Consider the following 20,857-nt stretch of genomic DNA (forward strand, 5'->3'; position numbering starts at 1 on the left):
ACTCTCTCTCTCCCCCTTTCAAGACTCTATCCACTGTCCTGTCAATAAAAATGGAAAATGCCCCCAAAAAAATAACTTTAAAAAAAAAAAAAAAAAAAAATTTACTGTGAAAGTCTAAAAGGACCTCTACTGGTGAGAAGAAGTAACCAGCCAAGTCCATAACTAGCTTTTTAGCCACACACATCAAGGACAAGTTCGACTACCCGCTGTCTGTGTGTGTTTATTTAACCGCCATATGTTGAAGTTCAACTCTGTAATTTAAAACAAGCTTTATTTTAAATATTAAAATCATCAAAAATGCAGAATACAATAGAGTTTATGCATTACAACATGTTTCATACAAATATAAAACCTGGGGAGTAAAGCTGAGTGTGCATCACCTCCCCAGATCCAGCTGAATAGTCTTCTGCAGACTGGCTATGCTGGCGTCCAGAGCTGCCAGGCCGTCTCTGAACGCCGCCTCGTCTCTGGTGTCAAAGGTCGACCCTGACCTCATGCTCCAATCAGACCACACGGATTCCACGTCACACTGGGACAGATGCCTACGCTCCTTCTCCAGGGGCCACCCACATGACTGGACTTCATCTGAACGGTGACGGGCTGATTCTGCAGGTTTGTCACCTCGCTGACATCTGACATCAGGACGTGATAAAGTGTCTCTGAGCTGGACTGAGGTCAGTTTCTTCTGCTCTAGTGTGTCTCCGTCTCTCTCTGCAGCCACATGCTCAGCGTGTGTTGGATCCAGCTGACCCAGAGACATCAGGAACTGGGTGATGCGGTCCGTGGGGGACTCTGCTGGATCCAGTCTGTGCTGCTGTTGGTTAAAATGTTGTTTTGCTGGCAGAGCGTCAACAACTGTCGGACAATTTGATAAATCGTGACTCCGAAGAATCCTGAAACAGACAGAGGAGAGGAGAAATTGGAGGGAGCTTCATGGTGAATTTCTCACACATTCCCTCTGTAAAAGACATTTTTGTAGTCAAAGTACTTTCATTCATTAATCCATAATCTGTAATGGTTTATCCTATTCAGGGTCGCGGGGGGACTGCAGCCGAGATGACATCGGGTGAAGGCGGGGTACACCCTGGACAGGTCTCCAGAATATCACAGGGCTGACACATAGAGACAGACAACCATTCACGCTCACATTCACACCTACGGGACATTTAGAGTCAACAGTTAAGATGCATGTCTTTGGACTGTGGGAGGAATCCTGATCAGATGTAGAACCTCCTCAGCTGGCCCCTTTCGACGCGAAGGAGCAGCTTCTCTACTCCGAGTTCCCTCCGGATGTCTGAGCTCCTCACCCTATCTCTAAGGCTGAGCCCAGCAGCCCTACAGAAGAAGCTCATTTCGGCCGCTTGTATCCGTGATCTCATTCTTTCGGTCACTACCCAAAGCTCATGACCAGAGGTGAGGGTTGGAATGTAGATGGCCTAGTAAATCAACAGCTTTGCCTTCCGGCTCAGCTCCTTCTTCACCACAAAGGTCCGGTACAGCGCCGCACCAAACCGCCTCCCGCTCCATTTTATCCTCACTGGTGAACAAGACCCCGAGATACTTAAACTCCCTCGCTTTGGGCAGTGCCTCAATCCAAACCCGGAGGACGCAATCCACCGTTTTCAGGCAGAGACCCATGGCCTCAGATTTGGTGGTACTGACTCTCATCGCAAACCGCCCCAGTGTGTGCTGAAGGTCACGGTCTGATGAAGCCCAAATCCCCCCACCCACACACATATTTACACAGAAACACACACAGACACACACACAATTACCTGTTAAGGTTTCCTATCTCTTCCAGTCTTTGTTGGGCGAGTGAAGCCAACTCAGTCTTCTCTCGCTCGCTGTCCAGCAACCTGCTTCTAGTGGCCTCCAAGTCTACACACACACACACCATATAACTTCATTAACACATTTACATTACATAATAACTCTTCACCATTGCCCTTCTATATAAATATGCAGACGTCTTGATTGGTCTATTAGTAGCGCTGTCAAAGTTACACCACTAATTTCTTTAACGCATTAATGCAACTTCCGATTTGTAGCTTGTAGCGGGCTCAGTTTTAAAGCCAGAGTGAAGATTTAAGGTACATTTTGAACAGATAAAAATGTGTGATCAGTAACTGCCTGAACCTGTTTTGATGAGTGTATTCTCTGCCTCTCTGTCCGCCAGCTGGCCCTGTGTGTACTGAAGGGCTTCCCGTAGTCCTGTGAGGTCATCCTGGAGCTCCTGCAGTCGCGTCTGAGCGGTGGTGAGCTCCTCCTGCAGAGTAAACACTGTGGAGAGACACAGGATTTAAACTATTCACATCCCGTTAGTCCTGAGAGTGAAGTCAGAGAGCGTCATAAACTAGACACACAGGCTGTACCTTCTGAGTTACAGAGAGGCTCCATGTTCTGCTGCCGCTCTGCTTTCTCCCTCTCCTTCAGCTGCTGGTTAAGGAGCCTCACACGCCTGCAAAACACACACGCACACAGAATTTTAAATAAAATTTATACCCAACAAGAGATCCCCCATGAGCATGCACTTAGTGCGACAGAGGCAAGAAAAAACTCTTTAACAGGTAGAAACTTTGCGTTCTTGTTTGTTTGTGTCGTCTGTTGTCTTCCAGAGGCCTTTCCCATTTCACAGTTTGTACCTCCTCGATTCCTTTCCTCGACTCCTCTCCTCGCGTCTGAGTCCCTCCCATGGGAGATGCGAGCGGAGGAGGCGAGGAAGAGACGCGAGTACAGAGGAGTCGAAGCAACAGGCATTTAACACTAATTCTTGCCTCGGAGCCGTCATTTTAAAACAAGGTTATTTAAATATGACATGTGTCACAGCTGGATCCTCTGTCCATTGTTTTGTTATATCACAGCATATCACAGTATTTTATGATCTCTGTCAGATGAGCAGAACAGTGCTCATGACAATTATGTTTTCTATTATGTTTTATTTTTATTGTGTGAAGCACTACAGATGTTTGCACGAAAAGCACTATGCCGCACAAATAAGGAGTGACATTATATATTTATAAATGATTGAGTGATATATATTATCCTACAGACAACACACTCCTGTCTGTCTATATGACAACATGAAATACAGCAAATTAGAATCTGAAAGAATGTTCTTATTGATATAATAATTTGCCGTCAGCAGCTGTTTACAGCTGGAAAAATCATACCACGATTATAGCAGGTGAATAGGGTGTAGCCTACATTCAGTAATAAAACATCAGTAATATGAAGGTGAGATGTCATTAATGAATGAGGTTAGAACAGCTCCTTACAAGGTGAAGGGCAGAAAGTTTGATCATCTCACTGACACAGTCCTGATAAATACTAAAAGTAAGTAAAAGTAATATACATATCAAATTGACTTGACTTGACACACAAAGTGATCAGTGAATGAAAAGTGTTTTTTCACTTTAGCCCACTGAGACATGAGTCAGTGAGGGTCCATGCTAAGCTGAGGTACCTGCGGAGCTGAGTGTTCTGGCTGTGTAGTGATGACAGGTCTGGTTCAGTCTGGAGGTTTGACCTACCGACATCCATCAGTGGTGAAGACACGGCCTGCTCCAGGTGACTGAGCAGCCTCTCTGCTACACTGCCTGCACACACACACACACACACACACACAATGGGTTAACACAGCACAGCGTGAGTGCAGCGCTGTAAACTCTGTATCATACAGGGTAGGAAAGACGCTGGAAATTGAGACAAAAAGCAGCAGTTTCCATCAGATGGCATTGGCAAAACACCAGAACATAATCAACATGTCTGCATTAATAATGTGATAATGTCATAATCTGTTTTTAAGTATACATTTACGTATACAGTGAGGCTTAAAAAATGCCTGATTTGCATTCCGATTAGACCCAGACAGGTTACCTTGTCCAGCGATCAGAGCCTTGAGTTCTCCCAGCAGATGCTGAACCGTCCTCATTTTCACTCCCGTCTCTGCGCTGCTGTCCTCTCCGCTGTGTGTGTCCTGAGGGACTTTATCAAGCTGTCCAGGCTCCAGCTGCATGTTTGACATCTTCGTCGTACAGGTGTGTATGTGTGAGTGTCTGACAGCTGTGTGTGCGTCTGTGGCAGTGCTTCTAGTAGTGATGTCTCTCACAGGAACAAACTCCTCCTCTTCTCTGTCACATTCTGCCTGACAGTCGGTCTGAGGGAGAGGCAGCTGGGGTGGAGGGATGGAGGTCTGATGTGGAGGGAATGAGGTCTCGGGTGGAGGGATGGAGGTCTGATGTGGAGGGATGGATGTCTGATGTGGAGGGGCGGAGGTCTGGGGTGGAGGGATGGAGGTCTGGGGTGGAGGGATGGAGGTCTGTGGCAGGGGTGGAGGGATGGATGTTGGGGGCAGGGGTGGAGAGATGGAGGTCTGTGGTGGAGAGATGGAGGTCTGGGGCTGGGGTGGAGGGATAGGTGTCTGTGGCATGGGTGGAGGGAGTGAGGTCTGGGGTGAAGGGATGGAGTTCTGGGGTTGGGGTGGAGGGAAGAAGGTCTGGGGTGGAGGGATGGAGGTCTGGGGCTGGGGTGGAGGGAAGGAGGTCTGGGGTGGAGGGATGGAGGTCTGGGTTGGAGGGATGGAGGTCTGGGGCTGGGGTGGAGGGATGGAGGTCTGGGGCTGGGGTGGAGGGTTGGTGAGGGGGAGGTGCTGCAGTGTTTGACTGGGTGGAGGATGAAGGTGATCCTGCAGCAGAGTCGGAGGTTGTATCTGAGGTGGACGGAGCTGAACTTGTGAGCGTGCAGCTGGAACAGTAGACTGATGGGTTGCTCTTGAAGTTGTACTGCCCGGTCCTGGTCCTGGTCCTGGTCCTGGTCCTGGTCTTGGTCCACGCTGGACTGACTGACGACTCTTCAGGCCTGGAGGTGGAGATGAATATGGGGCAACATTAGGTGGTGTAATAGAGGACTGTGCCATCGTGGTTTGTGAGACCTGAACCACTGATATTTGAGCTGTGAACACTGGGCCACATCACATCAATAAGGTACATTCATATGTCGTGCCAGCACAGAAAGAGTAGGCCTATTACAGGTTTAATAAATAACACGCAAACTACTCAGACTTTTATTGTACACATAGAAGATTGAAAATCAGTGAGTTCTTGTAGTGCTTTGCTTCAACCTTGAAGGGCTGCTGTAAGTTTTGCACACCACCAGATGTCACTGTGCTGCTGAGTTGAAGCTCCGTAGCTTTTTTTTAAAAGCACAAAAAGAAAGAAATCCCCAAAGCTTCACAAGGCTTCATCCCCCCATCACTAGTTTGTTGGTAATACGAGGCCCCTAGACTCTGGACATCTTTACTCTAAGTACATCAGGGACACTCAAGACGCATTAAGATCCGATCGCTCAGACCACATTCAGAGGTGGTCTGGGCCACATATGGCCACATTCTTTTAGCAGTGTGTAGTGAATGTGTATATGAATATGTAGGATATTACTACTGACATTCATGTCACAACGTCTGCTGTATTAGCCGTGGGTTTACTGCGTGTTTATTTGCATGTAGAGCAGGGAAGTGATCACAAGTGGTCACGCATGTGGAGACGCATTCTGATGCCGGGTGTGAACAGACGTATTTAGAGCTGTCCACCGGTGATAGGATCACTCAGGATGCATGTTAATGCCAGGTGTGGGCAGGGCCTTTGTTGGGTCGTCCTTGACATTGTCTAGTTGTGTGTGATCCTCCTTCTCATAATGTCAAATAAACTGAACTAAAACTCAAACACATTCATGAACACACACCGACCTGTCTCTGTGTTCTTGGTGGTCTTCTTCCCCAGTGAGGTAGATGGTCTTGATTTAGCTGCTCCACCCTTCAATGCTCTGGGAGGGCCTGGCATGGCTTCTAAACACACACATTCACAGGTGTTTACATCATTATGATGGGATGTTGTTTCGTCACATAAATCATACAAGACAGTCACTATAAATACAGAAGCTGGCTTGTAACTAGAACTTTAAATAACTATTATTTCCATTATCAATTCATGTATTATTATTCTGATTCATCAGTTAGGCATCTGTTTGAAGAAGCTGGAACCAGAGGATTATGAAAAATGTTGCCGATTACTTTTCTCAACTAATCATTTGATGAAGTGATTGTAACACGCTGTTGGTCTTCTCTATTCATTGCTATTATGTTAGAAAACTCATCTGACCTGCCTTCTCAGCCTGAAGGATGCCGCTGAGCAAGGCAGCACAGCGGTCCAGACCCTGATGGAGAGTAGTGACCTGAGGGGACAGAACACATCAATATATGATATGACACTATTACCAGAGCTGTTCCTTGTAAACAATACAGTTTACAGACCCACTTCCTGCTTCACGGTGACCTACTGGACCTATCAGTGTTCCTGTACAATGAGGATTAGTGACCTTTCAGCTGTGCTCACTTTCAGTTTGAGCTCTAAATTAAACCTGCAGTAGGCAGTATATTTTTGGCATCATTGGGCAAAGATTCCTTAATAACCTTTCAGCATATTGTAACTCAAGTGTTCTGAGAGAAATCTAGACTTCTGCACCTCCTCATGGCTCTGTTTTCAGGCTTTAAAAAGATAAAAAGTCTAGCCCGTGACGGGAGACTTTGACCAATCACAGGTCATTTCAGAGAGAGAGCGTTCCTTTTGGCTATTCATTCAACGGAGGCAGCTGTCAATCAATCGCAGATCAAACAGTCAAACTAGGCAGCGCTGATCAAACATGAATCAATATTGTGTTACTGTAATGCCTATCTCGCCCATAAAATGTTTTTAGAATCATCTTTTAGTGTACTGTTTAGCTGTAAAATGAGAAAGTTGAAAGTCTCATTTCATCATGCTCAAAATCTCCTCTCATGTCTTTCGAACTGGTTGTAAATCAGTTCACTTCACTACCTGGTCTTCAGAGTCTGTGGAGTACAGAGAGTAGGCTGGCTCAGGGCGGGCTGCTGGTCCTTGGTTTGGAGTCAGTCTGACAACACAAGATAAGAGGAGAACAGCACAGCGTAAGAATGGGGGAGAGCTAACAGGATTCAAGATTCAAGATGTTTGTTGTCACGCCGGTTATACAAGTACAATCGTGTGAAATGCTTTTTGCTGGGAAGCTCCATTCAAAATAATAAGTTATGTTACAATTATAAAAGGAAATACTTCGTACAAGGCATATTAAGAACATAATCATATTAGGAAGTATGAATGTACATGTATGAATCGTATGAGTTATCTGTTTAAAAGTCTGATGGCCTGGGGGAAGAAACTGTTCCTCAGTCTGCTGGTGAGAGTCCTGGGGGTCCTGTATCTTCTACCAGAGGGCAGGAGAGAGAAAAGGCTGTTGTGGGTGTGTGTGTTGTCCTTAATAACCTTCAGGGACTTCCTGAGGCACTGCTGGGTGTACAGCTCATGCAGGCTGGGCAGCTCGCACCCAATGATGTGTCAGGCTGAGCGCACCACCCCTCCCAGTGCCTTACGGTCCACGTTGGTGCAGTTGCCGTACCAGTTGGTGAAGCAGCAGGAATATATAGTATAAAAAGTACAAAACAAAGCTACTCACCGTCTCCTGGTCAGCTGCCCTTTGACTCCTCCTCCTGTCAGCCTCCCTGATGTCACCACCTGCCAATCACAAGCCTGTTACAAACGGCTGGAACATCTGCACATCCCAGAGCATCCTCCCAGAGCTACCTGCCAATACTAGGCACCAACAACCACTGCAGCTGAGTACACTTAGAGTTTACAGATATATATGTTGTATTAGTTAACCTGCAGCCTGGAATGACAGATGATAACGTTAACCCATATCCCCACATGTCTGTAAGCATTTCAAAACCTACTTGTCCACTGACACTGAGACACTAGTTAGTTAGCTAGCTAGCTTTAACTGTCTTAGTTTAGTATTACAGTTTGACGTTAGTCGGTCTTACCTTGCTTTTAGCGGTTCCTTTCATGGTGAAACACGTTGTTACAGCTTCAGATAGATTTCATAGACTTTATTTGACTATTCTATAGTCTGTATGTAGACTATAGCCGACAGGTCTGAAGGGTTTTCTCCCCCTGGCTTCATCTAGCTTCTACAACTTCTACAAACTTCCGGGTGACGCACAAGTTTGAAACGGACAACATGTAGCTGACCAATCAAAATGATAGGAACAGAGACCACGCCCACAACGGGCGGGGCTTCAGGGCTAGGAAGAATACACCACCACAGCGTGGATGTATTATTTTTTTCTTTTTTGTATTTACAATAGGCTTTATGGTAATATAACAATATATATAATAACATAACAATACATATATATATTGTATGTATATATTGTTATGTATATATATTGTTATATACACAGTATATTGTTGGTATTTTTTTAGCCTGCCACTAGCACATATTGCAGTATTTATTTTGTTCCAATCTATATCATATTCAATTAACTGACTGCGTGCATTAAAAAAAAATTATGCCAATTTTACGTCTAGATAATTAATAAGTATGCCTACTGTATATCTGTGCAGTAACCAACTAATTGGCATTGATGTATTAAGAGAAGCACCTTAAAACATATTTGACCATTATTGATAACTTAAAATCCCCAAATTCTAAATTGACTAAAACTATTCATTTTAAATTTATTCCAACAGACCCCGAATGTTTTTTATTGTGTTTTTGTTCATCTTTTCCTTTCCTTACATTTTATTTGTTGTAAAATGTATCATTCATTTTTATATTATTTTTATACTGTAATATATTTTTGCAGAATTGTAGTGAAAAATCTGAACATGAACTCTTGAAATAAATAGAGGGGTGGAAATAACAAAAATTAAATGATAAAAATGGAGGTGATGAAAACTGGAGCTGTAAAAATAGATGCAAATTGAAAAATGGAGTGATAAATTATCAAGATAAATGATCAGTTTGATTCATTTAAAGCCGATTTGATTAAAACAGTCATGATGTGATAAAAACAGAGCCACGTTTCATCATTTTCACCATCTTACATTCATCATTCACAACACAAAATTGCCATTTATCATGTAAGGAAAGTGGCCTAAAGGGTGAAAGTAACAAAAATTAGTTGAAGAAAAGTGATGAAAATGAATGTGAATTGAAAAATAGTGATACATTTTCATTTGATCTGATAATCAAGTGTCAACCATTCATCATTCACAACACCCGACTGACAGAGAAAAGAAATGTATTTTTGTGTCATAATAGGTACTTATAAAAAAGAAAATAACATTTTTGCTATGGAGATAGTTCAAAACTCCATATTCATTCACATGTATGATTCATACTAATACCACACTGTCTAAATACCCCACTACAAGTAAAGGTCAACTTTTCATGCTGGTTTCAGCTTTGTGAGGATGCATTTTCCAGCTGATCCAAGAGGCTTTTATTCAGCTGAAGTGAATGTAGTGGAGTAGAAGTATCAAATAAAATACTCAGGAAAAGAACAAGTACCTCAAAATTGAGTCATAACACCATACACAACACATTTGACAATAAATGTAGGCTTTGCTTTGAACAAATACTTATTTATTGGTGACCTTTATGGAAACAAAATATAGTTGGAATATGACATCCTTAAGTTTTGTCTTTTGGTCAGACACATTGTTTTCCTTATTAACTTTGTTATAAATGCAAGTGATGATATAAAAAATAAAACAAATTTGCCACAATATGCCAGTCACTGAAGACCGATTAAGTTGTCGCGTCATAAACGAGACCTGGTTTCCCCGTTTAACATCTCGCTCAACATTTAACCTTTTTTCCCCCCTTCAAACAAAAATACTTTGATAAAACTACAACAAGCTGAACATGTGAAAAGAAAAATAACTCAATGCTGTGTGGATATGTTGCTCTAATATTTCCTCTATTCCCATTCTTCTTCATCTGCAGTCGCAGCAGCAGTCTGAGCAGCCGGCTGGCTTCTCACATCCTTTTCTTGGAAAGATCCTCCCTGAAGACACAGTGAGGACAGAAGACGGTGTGAGGACAGACAGTTACACTGACATCACAAAGACTCCAGAGAGAAAAAAAACAGTGATTATAAAACAGAAGAGTCAATCCAGTTACCTTCCGGGAGTCTGTGGAGGCAAAGCCCTTCCTGGAGGGGTTGAAGCCTGCTCCAGGACCGCTGAACGCAGACTCCTCTAACCATGAGGGCACTTCCTGCTGGGCCTGTCAATCCAAGTCAACATATGGAAACAATGAAGGCCCACACTGACAGTGCTTTAAGTCCTTCCTAGTGATGCATTATTCCTGTACTGTCAATGACTGAATAGTGATTTCTCAGGGGGGATAACTCATGCAGGCTATTACTAGGGCTGGGACGATGTGCCTATCTCCTGATTCAATACCATCACGATACTTGAGTGCCGTATTGCGATTTTTAGGTATTACGATTCAATATTAGGATTTATGTTAACTTTTTTTTAATACTAGACCATGGGAAAAAGTTAAATCATACACTTCTAGGGACTTTTACTTTGAAAAATATCTAAATTAATACATTAAAATGTTTGATTTTCAGCATGTATGCTGTCAGAGACGTCCTGAAGTCAATTATATCAGTCATATATATGTATTTTGTATATACAGTTCCCTTTGTTAACACCTTATTTTGAAAATCGGATGTAGTCCCACGTGTCGACTTCCTCTAACTTCCTGTCCGTGACAGAGTTAGCATGCAGCTTTAGCTGTGATGTCTAGCTCTGATTTTCCTGCAATGTGTGACAACCAAAGTGTTTCCATCCTTTACTGGATGTGTAGTGTTTACCACGCTGGATTGGATGGACATGGGAGGGTGCAGGTCGAATCCACGTCAAATTCAAATTGATTTCAAAATCATAAAAAAATATAAAATCACGATACATAGGTGAATCTATTTTTTCCCCCACCCCTAGCTATTACTGCTTGTTAATGAAATAGCAGGCTCAGTATGAATGTGGATTACCTTGGACAGGATTGTGACGAGGGAGCGGGCCAGTTGGTTATCAGCTTCAGGGTCATAGAAAGACACCGCCCTTCCGGTGTTACCACAGCGGCCAGTTCTCCCAATACGGTGGACATATTCATCAATGTTGTTGGGGAGGTCAAAGTTCACCACATGCTGTACATCTGGAATATCCAGACCGCGGGCAGCTACAGAGGTTGCCACCAGGACGGGACATTTGCCGGAGCGGAAGTCTGCCAGAGCCTGCTCTCGCTCCCGCTGCTCGCGGTCACTGCCAGACAACACAACACATTACTATCTGCATTCAAACAGAAATGGAAATATAGGATTCTAGACACGTCACTTACCCATGAATGCTGGTGGTCAGAACCTTCTCCTGGCACAAATAAGTGGCAATGAAATCAGCTTGTCTCTTGGTCTCCACAAACACCATGGTGCGCTCCGCTCCTGCAACACCAAAATCAAGACTAAGACAAACACCACCAGCTCATGCTCCATTGTGGACAAGTTACTGTACATGTTGAGCTGTAATGCATTATTCAGTCCTACAAGAGCAGCACCTGTGAAGCTTTGGTGACCCATAACTGGGTATATGGGTCTGCTGCAAGCAGTACGGTCTAAAGCCTTTTTGTGTCTAGTCTTAGCTGATAGGGTTCTAATTATACATTAAACAATAAATTCTTGTCCTTGCTTATACTTAGAGGTTTTCTTAACGTTGGAAAGTAAAACAGCTACGAAAAAACTTTACCAACGGTCTTGAGAAAGTCAAGGAGCTGCTCCCTCTTGGAGAACTTGGTGACTTGGACAAACGTCTGCTCCACATCACTGCAGGCTCCGCCCACCACACCCACAGCCAAGAACAAATAGTCGGTCTTGAGGAAGTCAGCCGCCATCCTGCAAAAGCACACTTCCATATTCATACATGCTAAGCTCACTTCTGCAGTAAAATATGTGGTTGGTCAAGGAGCAGACCTCTGGATGTCCTCAGGGTAGGTGGCACTGAACATCAAAGTCTGGCGGTTCTCTTTGGACGGCATTCCAGGGGAGCCCACCAGGCGGCGCATGTCAGGCTCAAAACCCATATCCAACATCCGGTCAGCCTCATCCAGCACCAAGTACCGCAGCTTACTCACCCCAACCTGGAGCACATACACCATTCAGTTACACTTCTTCAACTACAGACTGTATAACTTCAAACATCAAATGTTTGAAAATTCTGACTTAATTTACCTTTCCTCTTCCTATCATGTCCAACAGCCTCCCTGGGGTTCCACACACCACATTGCACCCCCTTAAGATGTCTCGTATTTGGTGTCCAGTGTTGACTCCACCATATACCACTACTGGACGCACACATGTCCTACAACAGTCAGAGGACACAGATTAAAAAATACAACCGTACACCTTCTGAATTCAAGTTTCTCTCTTTCACCGAACAAAGACTAGCGTAATTGCCTTGTTAACTCATCATAAAACACTTTGTCAAAGCCACCGTCTAAACATACCCATGGGCAAACTTCCTGGCCTCCAGGTAAATCTGGTTGATGAGCTCCCTTGTTGGGGCCACAATGATGGCTTCAGGCTCCTGCACCTCACTGAAGGAACTGGCGGCCACACCATCAGCCATCAGCTGCTGCAGAATAGGGAGCAGGAATGCAGCCTGGAGGAGGGAAGATGACTTTATACTCAATCCAATTTTTTTTTTTTTACAAGACAAGTGTTTCTCTCTCTCTCTCATCTCACCGTTTTACCAGATCCAGTCTGTGCACAGGCCATGAGATCTCTGCCAGCAGAGATGATTGGCATGCCGTACTTCTGCACAGGTGTCGGCTTCACATAACCCGACTTGCTGACATTTTTTCTCAGGGACTCGCACAATGCTGCCTCTTCAAAAGTCTGAAGGAAAAAGGCTTGATTTGTTGCCTGAGCAGACTTATACAACAGATGAAACACACCAGCTTCAAGGGACAATTCATATTTGTTGTCATAAGGTTACACTCTAGTTAAGTAATAATGCAAGGTCTGTAGATCTTATTGTTAGACATCCCAGTGAGCTGGCAGCTTGTCAGGCAAGATAAAACATCTTCAGCCACAACACAGCACCAGTACGTCCACTGGTATTTTGGAGGGATAATTGATTATTTTTATCAATTCTCCAGTGGTAAAAAAATTGTTCAATTTAGCACCAAATCTGTATAACAAATGGTATCAACACCAAAAATTGCTGCAACAACTTATGAGACACAATAGAGCGCGGGGATGGCCACCATAATGTCCTAAGCCCTTATACACTTATACAATTTATTTTAATTAATTAATGTTTATTCCTGATTCATGACTGGAACAATTTGACACAGTGCTGAGCCGCATCTCAAATTAATCTCCAGGTTCTCAGCTTTCAGATGATGTACACCACTTCTACGTGACATCTACTGTTGACCTGCTGTGTCCCCCTAAAGACCCCCTGTACCCTCCTCCCTAAAAAGGACAAAACATCTATTGTGCCTCTCAGAGGGTTAATTGCTTATTTTGTCTTACGAACCAGCTTCAACAAATAGTCCAGCTACTGTATATCAACTAATTCATGAATTAACTTATTATTTCAGAACTTCTTACCATGATAGCCGGCGGTGGGTTGGTTCCACTGACATCTACCATGATGTCATCATACTTGTCAAAGTTGATGCCTTTCTCATAGTGGGCAAAAATGGAGTCTTCATCTTCGGGGAGGGATGGGGGAACATACGTGACCCTCGGTCCTGCGGATCACAAAACAAATTAATTATGTGGTGCAGGAGTGGCACAAGCTTAATCATACTGCAGGACTGCCGAATATATTTACATTGAACAGTTTAACTTACTTTCACCCTCGTTTTCATCCTTCTTTTCTGGATCTTTATCTTCCCCTGTATCAGAAACAGATGTCGGTCACATCAGTGAAATGTTTCCCAACTGAATGGCTAAATCAGTTAATCATTTAAAAAACATTACAACCTTGAGCAAAGAACTCCTCATCTCTCCCACGGTAGCCTGCAATGATACAAGACACACTCAACATTTACCAACATGACAGTGACTCATCCAAAAGGTTAAGGAACTGGTCATTTACCTCCTCCAAAGCCTCCTCTGGCACCCTGGTCACCACCTTCAACACATTATCCACCATTAATGATGTGCTCATCACATTTCAAGTTAAGACTGGATCACTTAATTTGGCAATACATTTCTCTGTATTTCAGAACTTCAAGCTAAAGCTGTCCTGCTTTACTATAACAGGACTGAATTGAGAAATACCTCGTCTGAAACCTCCTCTGCTGCCTCGTCTTCCTCCTCTAAACCCTGTTCGGAACATACAGTATTGAAATACAAAGATTCACGTACAGTAGATTAAAAAAAGCTATTCCTTTGTGGAAAATTACAACAGTCAACCTGTTTTTGTACTTTGTGTGGGGGACTAACAAAAGAAAAGAGAAGAAAAAAAACCTACCATTTTCACACACTTCATCATCGTCTCCTGTGAAAAAAGAAATCAAGGCAATTCATGTACTAGGCTGAAATGTCTTTAGGTCAGTTGCACTAAGAATAGACCTGATTCCAGCGGTCTTAGAACCACACATATGAAAACATTACCATCGAATTCACTGCTATCTGTCCTGCCAAATCCTCTGCCGCGCCCTGATACAATAAACATGCTGTCAGGACACACAATTTCATAAACAGTGCAAAGCATTCAAAGGAATAAACATAATACGCTAATATGATACAGTATTTGCTCTTCATATTGTTCAGAAGGTTTAATGGACGACTTCATAATGGTACAATTGTCTCTGGAACCCCCGTCTCATCCAGGATGCTTCTCGTAATGTTTGTGGTTTGTAAAGTTTCTTGAATGTTTTGATTATTTTCCCTTTGTGAAGCTGTTGGAATCCTTCCTCCAAGAAAACCTTAGAGTGTTCGTTCAAGCCTACAGGGGCCTAATGTTTGATATTCACAACAGGTTTCAATAGAGTATTCCATCATGTCTAAAACCTCTAAAGTAGAGACGCACGGATATGGAATTTCAGGGCCACGTTAACCGATATTATTAATTTTAGAAATGCAAAAATGTGAAGCGGAAAACAGTATATTTTTAGATTTACAAGTTTTATCTGGTCAAAGTCTACAAGACTTTCAACTTATCTTATGTAGGGCTGTACCTTCACTAGTCGGCACCAGAAATACTAGTCCGTTAAAAGGATTTTATTAATATACATATTGAATTAGATATTGCCATGCTGGCTCAGCAAATGTCATCTTTTAACAATCGAAGCTTTGATTTGAGAATGAAGTTTTGTCATGCAAGATCAACACATTAATAGGCCTATAAGTGCGTGACGGAGAGTTAACAGGTTTTTGAAAAAATTATATCAGCAACCGATAAATCGTACATCCCTACTCTATAGTAGAGACTAAGTATTTGAACATTTACTACCAGGTTTTTGTTCATTCAGGTAACCCAGTTAATGACAACTCATACACGTCAGTCAAATCTGAAGTGGAATGAAGTTATGTCTCACCTCTGCCACCTCTACCTCTGAAACCGCCTCTTTCTCCTCCTGTATTGTTCCAGCTGTCCCCATCTGTATAGAACAAATTGGAAGGTCAGTAGCACCAAGGACTGAGCAACTGCTGACACCAGTTAATATAATACTGCTGTGCTTACCATTCCCATTCTCATCAGGACCTACAAAACAAAGGTCAAAGCACCAAAATTAGATTAAACCCTTTTACAATGACCATGGAGTTCAACTTAATCAAAGCTATCTCAATCTATGCATTAATTTAAACTCCTTTAAAGAAGAATTTATATATATTCAGTCACTTGACTAACAAGGATTTTACTGCTTGTTAAATGAGATGCATGGGAACCTGAAGAGAAGCTTTTAAATCCTCCTTGTCTGCCTCGGCCTCTTCCACCACGACCTGTAGAGAAACAGAAAAACATTCTTCATCGATGTCCTCTAGGGTGGAGATGGTCATTGCTCATCCTTTCCACACTTACCCCTTCCAAATTCGCCACCATCACTGTTCCAGGAGCCTCCTTGGGTAACTAAAAGTGTTCATGTCCAACAATTCATCATCTTAACTTAAATAGGTAACAAATTATTCTAATTCCAAGTACCCTTTATTTGCAGTTACAAGAAGGGATTTCAGCAGATGTGAAAGGACAGAACAGTTAATTTCACGTTAACAGTGGATGTACAAGTGGTGTTGCACGGTATACCAATACTAGAAAGGTATCGTGATATCCTGCCGTTAAAAACGATACCCCGTTTTATTAGTATCGATACTTTAAGAATGACCGTGTGCGGGACCAGGCAGTTATAACTTTGCTGCTGGTGGGAGCAAGCGGTCAAAAAAATAAACTGTAGTGATAACCAGAAGGATGGAGTATTATTAATATTAAAGTATTATTTTACTGTGTTTCTCTGTAATGTGAAATGGACGGAGAGGAAATGCAGTCCAGTGAGAGTGACTCTTTTCTCTCTTCACACCACAGCTCTTTCTACAGTTACTGTGGTGTCTTCCTGATTTTAGCAGCTTTTCTCTCATCAACTTCTCACAGAACTTCATCTGAATTTATTATCATTTCGTTGTTTTTTTGTTTTGGGAGCCTCGTCTTCCGTGCTGCAGTACCACTCCCCGCCTTAACTGTTACTAATGTGCCAGCGGGAGGTGCTGTTTTAGGCGCTGCCTTACTAAACGCTGTTTAATAAGTGATATCAGAATCAGAAATACTTTATTAATCCCGGGGGAAATTACAGTTGTTCTGTTTTAGAATACAAATATATATAAACATAGATAAGCTAAAAGAAAGATAGAAATAAGAATACAGATGAAATGTAAATATGTGTGCATGATCAAAAATAAATGCAAGTATAAAATTGATTATCAAAGAAATCACAAACTTAAGTAAGGGGGACAACAGATTACTGCATACCACTTCATTCGTTAAATTAATACGTTTTTAGTTAATAAAATATTATTTTAAGTTCCATGTTCTGTCATCTATTATTCCATTACTTTTCCTGATGTTTTAGATTTTTGCCGTGGTATCGTTTCAGTATCATATCGAGATATTTAGGCAGGGTATCGTATCAGAATTCTGGTATTGTGACAACACTATGTACAAGCACTATTTATTTATTTAAAAAGGATCCCCATTAGCTGATACCAATGGCACCAGCTAGTCCTTCCTGGGGTCCGAAATCAAGTACATTACATTTATCACATGCATACTATATACACAACATCATATTTGTGTTACACTAATAACATTTACATTTTCGAAACATATATAAATGTTCTCATTCATACACATCTTCCACAACCATTTAGCCTCAAGGCCCATCATCATGGAAAATGAACAAAAGAAAAAACATACATTACCAACACTGGACTATCGATCAGCTGCTTAAGTAATGTATTCTTAGATGGTATTTGAATGAGGATTTGTTAGAGGATTGACGGATGTAAAGAGGGCAGCTATTCCAATGATTGATGGCACGATAAATTACCTTTTTTAAGGCATTCGATTTCAGGTGAGGTGAAATGATTTGGCCATCACCTGCTGTTCCAGTGAAATGACTGTGAACGTCCCTGCATTTGGTAATTTGACTGTATAAAAACTTGGGTTTAGTAGAATAAATACTATTAAAGCTTACAATGCAATGGCAAATAATTGCCATTGAATAATTTGCATACAGAGCAGTAAACATACCTTCACTTGAGGTGTGGCTGGTTGGTGCAGTAGTACTAGTTCCCTGTAACGATGAGTAAATTCAGATCAGGTGTTGACCATCTGGTTCCATGGCATGAAAAACAAAGCTGGACATAATTAGCAAACTACTTATTTTTAAGGGCACTTACCTCTTCTTCCCACTCGTCCATTTTTGATCACCTAAAGAATTAAAAACACAAGGTCAACATTCAGATACAAGAACTATATTACTGTTGCTTTAGATCAGGGATCAGCAACCTGCGGCTCCGGAGCCACTTCGGCCCCTCTCCAGTGGCTCACTGTGGATTTTTAAAAATGGAAATTAATAATTTTTTTTGGTTTACATTTTCATTTTTATTTATCATTGTTGTAGGTCTATGGTACGACGGAGTATTAGGGCCACTTTGAGGAAAATAAATAAATCTGAGATTTCGAGAATAAAGTCATATTACGAGAATAATGTCATAAGTTTACGAGAAAAAAGTCGGAATATTATGAAAATAAAGTCATAACTTTACGAGAAAAAGTCATAGTATCATGAGAATAAAGTCATAATATTATAAAGTATCAATTTTACGTATTTTCTTTTTTCTCTCTCGTAAAGTTATTACTTTATTCTCATAATATTACGACTTATTTTCTCGTAATATTCTGACTTTATTCTGTAAATCTCAGATGTTTTTTCCCCTCAATGTGGCCCTAATACTCCGCAGTACATTTGCACTTTGGCCCTCACTGCATTAGAGTTATAATTTATATACTTAGACTTTAAACTGTGTTACCTTCATCACAATGATCAAATGTTTTGTGGCTCCAGACAGATTCTTTTTTTAAAATTTTGCCTAAAATGGCTCTTTTGATAGTAAAGGTTGCTGACCCCTGACTTAGAGTAACAACCAACGTCACATATGATGGGACAGCAAAAAGTACAAATAAATATCATCCAAGTTAATGTAATATTAATTATTTGGAAGCTTATGAATGTCTTGATTAAAGCTTTTCCTTCTGTTCCCCAACAGTGAAGTTAAACATGTGGCTTTAGGCACCGCGTGACTTGTGAACCGTCACCGACCTCGTGCTTTCAGCAAGGCAACTGTTAAGCTAACTTTAGCTAAAACACCAGATGTGACATCAAACTGTGGGCGAACCAACTAGTATAATACAACATGAAATCCATCACGTTATACACGACAAACTGTACTTTTAAATGTGCGAACATTAGCCTAAACATAACCCCTTAACCACCAACGTTATCAAGGCAAACTAACGGTAGCTAACGTATTAGCTAACATCGTTGCTAACGTACCAAGGCCTATGTAAAGGAGGCTGGGTCAAGCGTCATATCTCCGGTGGGTATTGCACTTGCGCAGAAGAATCTGGTCTGTGCTCGTCGTAATTGAGCCAATCGTAACGCAGCTTGAGTTGCACTGCGCATGCGCTGTACCCAACACCTCAAGCCCCGTGTACTAGTCTCCTTTAAGGGGCCTTGTAACGTACTAGCTAACATCGTTGCTAACATCACCCATTTCTTTGCTAGCAAAGTGTGCAAAATTATCTGAGCGCTATTTATGTCTAATCCTGATAAAAAAACGGGACAGCTCACTAATGCTTCAACATGACATTTTTAAAGACTAGTGGTTGTTAAGATGACGTGACCTTGTGAAGGTGACGGTCATGTTTAGAAGGCTAACGCGTGTTAGCATTAGCATTAGCAGGGTGTGGCGCTAGGTAACATGAGCTAACTAACTGGGCGTTAATAAAGTAGAATAAAACGTTGACTAAACGTCCTTTCTGTTCTCTGAAATGGTTTGCGACAACAACTACTAGCTATCGTGCATAACCATACCTTTTTTAAACGCTTCTTCAGGTGTAATATGATGATTTATCTCTTTCTTCGTGGCGTCGCTCCGCTCAGTCAGTCAGGTCGCTGCTCGGTTCATCAGAGAGAGTCGACGTGTTGCACACGACACTGACCTGCCGAGCTCAGGGTTGCCAGGTCCGCTGCTTTCCCGCCCAACTGGATTATTTTTTGTAAATACGACTAAAGATGAATTGATCTTGTGTTGTTCCTGTTGTTGTGGTGTATCCTGTCTCATTCTTAAAGTTGTTCACAGCCTGCATGGAGAAAAACAGATATTATGCATTTTTCTAGTTTTGCTTTGAGCTCAAGTAAAATTAACCAAAAACAGCATCACATCAAAACGCATGCATTTGAAGAGGGTTACCTGTCGAAGAGACTTGTTGGCAATAAGATTATCAGGTGAAACATCCAACTGTTTGCATGTGAGAAGACTTACATATATAACCAGAGGAAAAGCAGCAGAATTAGATTCTGCAAATAAATAGAATAATAATAGACATAATAGAGTTAATATAAAGAGAGTCAACATGTCACAGTGTCTTTAATCTTTGATTATTCCCATATAATGTCCTTAATCACAGTCCCCATCACAGATTTACGCTCATTAGAAAATAAGATAAAATAATAAAATAATTTTATAAGTAAAAAATATGACTATAAAATTGTATAAGTAGAAAATATTGCTTAAGATAATTTTATAAGTAAAAAATATGACTTTAGATTATTTTATAAGTAAAAAATATGATTTTAGATAATTTTTTAAAGTAAAAAATATGACTTAAGATAATTTTATAAATAGAAAATATAACTTTATATAATTTTATAAGTAATAAATATGACTTTAGATAATTTGTAAGTAAAAATTATGACTTTATATAATTTTATAAGTAAAAAATATGATTTTAGATCATTTTAAAAGTAAAAAATATGACTTAAGATAATTTTATAAGTAGAAAATATGACTTTATATAATTTTATAAGTAATAAATATGACTTTAGATATTTTGTAAGTAAAAAATATGACTTTATATAATTTTATAAGTAATAAATATGATTTTAGATCATTTATAAGTAAAAAATAGGACTTTAGATCATTTCACAAGTAAAAATATAACTTTAGATCATTTTGTAAGTAAAAATATGACTTTAAATCATTTAGATCTATTCTAACACTAGATCCGATTATTTGCTTGTCTCAGTAAAATTATCTACGTAACATCATCCAGAAAAGGGTTTTTATGCCCTCTTGTGGCCATGGTCAGTAACTACAACTACATGAATATCAAGTTAGAGGAGTTGCATATAAGCAAAACGTCCG

At 41.1% G+C, this 20,857-nt stretch overlaps 2 protein-coding genes across 9 annotated transcripts; both read right to left on the reverse strand.

Annotated features, from left to right (window-relative positions):
• Positions 1-250: 250 nt before the first annotated feature.
• LOC119483782 (coiled-coil domain-containing protein 14-like) lies at positions 251-8,061 on the reverse strand. 3 transcript variants are annotated; one of them, XM_037762253.1, is made up of 12 exons: positions 7,892-8,061; positions 7,525-7,583; positions 6,870-6,945; positions 6,156-6,228; positions 5,744-5,842; positions 4,828-4,857; positions 3,817-4,797; positions 3,464-3,596; positions 2,373-2,458; positions 2,137-2,280; positions 1,776-1,878; positions 251-893 (listed from the first exon to the last, which is right to left on the reverse strand). In XM_037762253.1, exons 1-12 carry the CDS (start codon positions 7,913-7,915, stop codon positions 377-379), a joined length of 2,325 nt encoding a protein of 774 aa, XP_037618181.1. In that variant the 5' UTR covers positions 7,916-8,061; the 3' UTR covers positions 251-376. The 3 variants fall into 3 exon arrangements, with proteins under 3 accessions (XP_037618181.1, XP_037618182.1, XP_037618183.1); XM_037762254.1 differs by having other exon boundaries at positions 3,877-4,797; positions 7,892-8,060; XM_037762255.1 differs by lacking the exons at positions 7,525-7,583; positions 7,892-8,061 and having other exon boundaries at positions 6,160-6,228; positions 6,870-6,933.
• Positions 8,062-9,471: 1,410 nt separating this feature from the next.
• On the reverse strand, positions 9,472-19,694 carry ddx4 (DEAD (Asp-Glu-Ala-Asp) box polypeptide 4). Of its 6 annotated transcripts, none has more exons than XM_037762258.1 (23): positions 19,525-19,693; positions 17,828-17,858; positions 17,679-17,721; positions 15,960-16,007; positions 15,827-15,880; positions 15,621-15,641; positions 15,475-15,537; positions 14,549-14,593; positions 14,406-14,432; positions 14,213-14,257; positions 14,028-14,063; positions 13,913-13,948; positions 13,780-13,824; positions 13,535-13,677; positions 12,662-12,814; positions 12,424-12,578; positions 12,149-12,278; positions 11,891-12,057; positions 11,667-11,812; positions 11,266-11,365; positions 10,919-11,189; positions 10,039-10,143; positions 9,472-9,922 (listed from the first exon to the last, which is right to left on the reverse strand). In XM_037762258.1, the coding sequence occupies exons 2-23, from the start codon at positions 17,846-17,848 to the stop codon at positions 9,836-9,838; spliced, it is 1,941 nt and encodes a 646-aa protein (XP_037618186.1). In that variant the 5' UTR covers positions 17,849-17,858; positions 19,525-19,693; the 3' UTR covers positions 9,472-9,835. The 6 variants fall into 6 exon arrangements, with proteins under 6 accessions (XP_037618186.1, XP_037618187.1, XP_037618188.1 ...); XM_037762259.1 differs by lacking the exon at positions 19,525-19,693 and adding an exon at positions 18,985-19,008 and having other exon boundaries at positions 9,836-9,922; XM_037762260.1 differs by lacking the exon at positions 19,525-19,693 and adding an exon at positions 18,681-18,908 and having other exon boundaries at positions 9,836-9,922.
• Between the last annotated feature and the right edge of the window lie 1,163 nt (positions 19,695-20,857).

The sequence above is a fragment of the Sebastes umbrosus genome, chromosome 24, assembly GCF_015220745.1.
Source record: "Sebastes umbrosus isolate fSebUmb1 chromosome 24, fSebUmb1.pri, whole genome shotgun sequence".
NCBI classification, from domain to species: Eukaryota; Metazoa; Chordata; class Actinopteri; order Perciformes; family Sebastidae; genus Sebastes; species Sebastes umbrosus.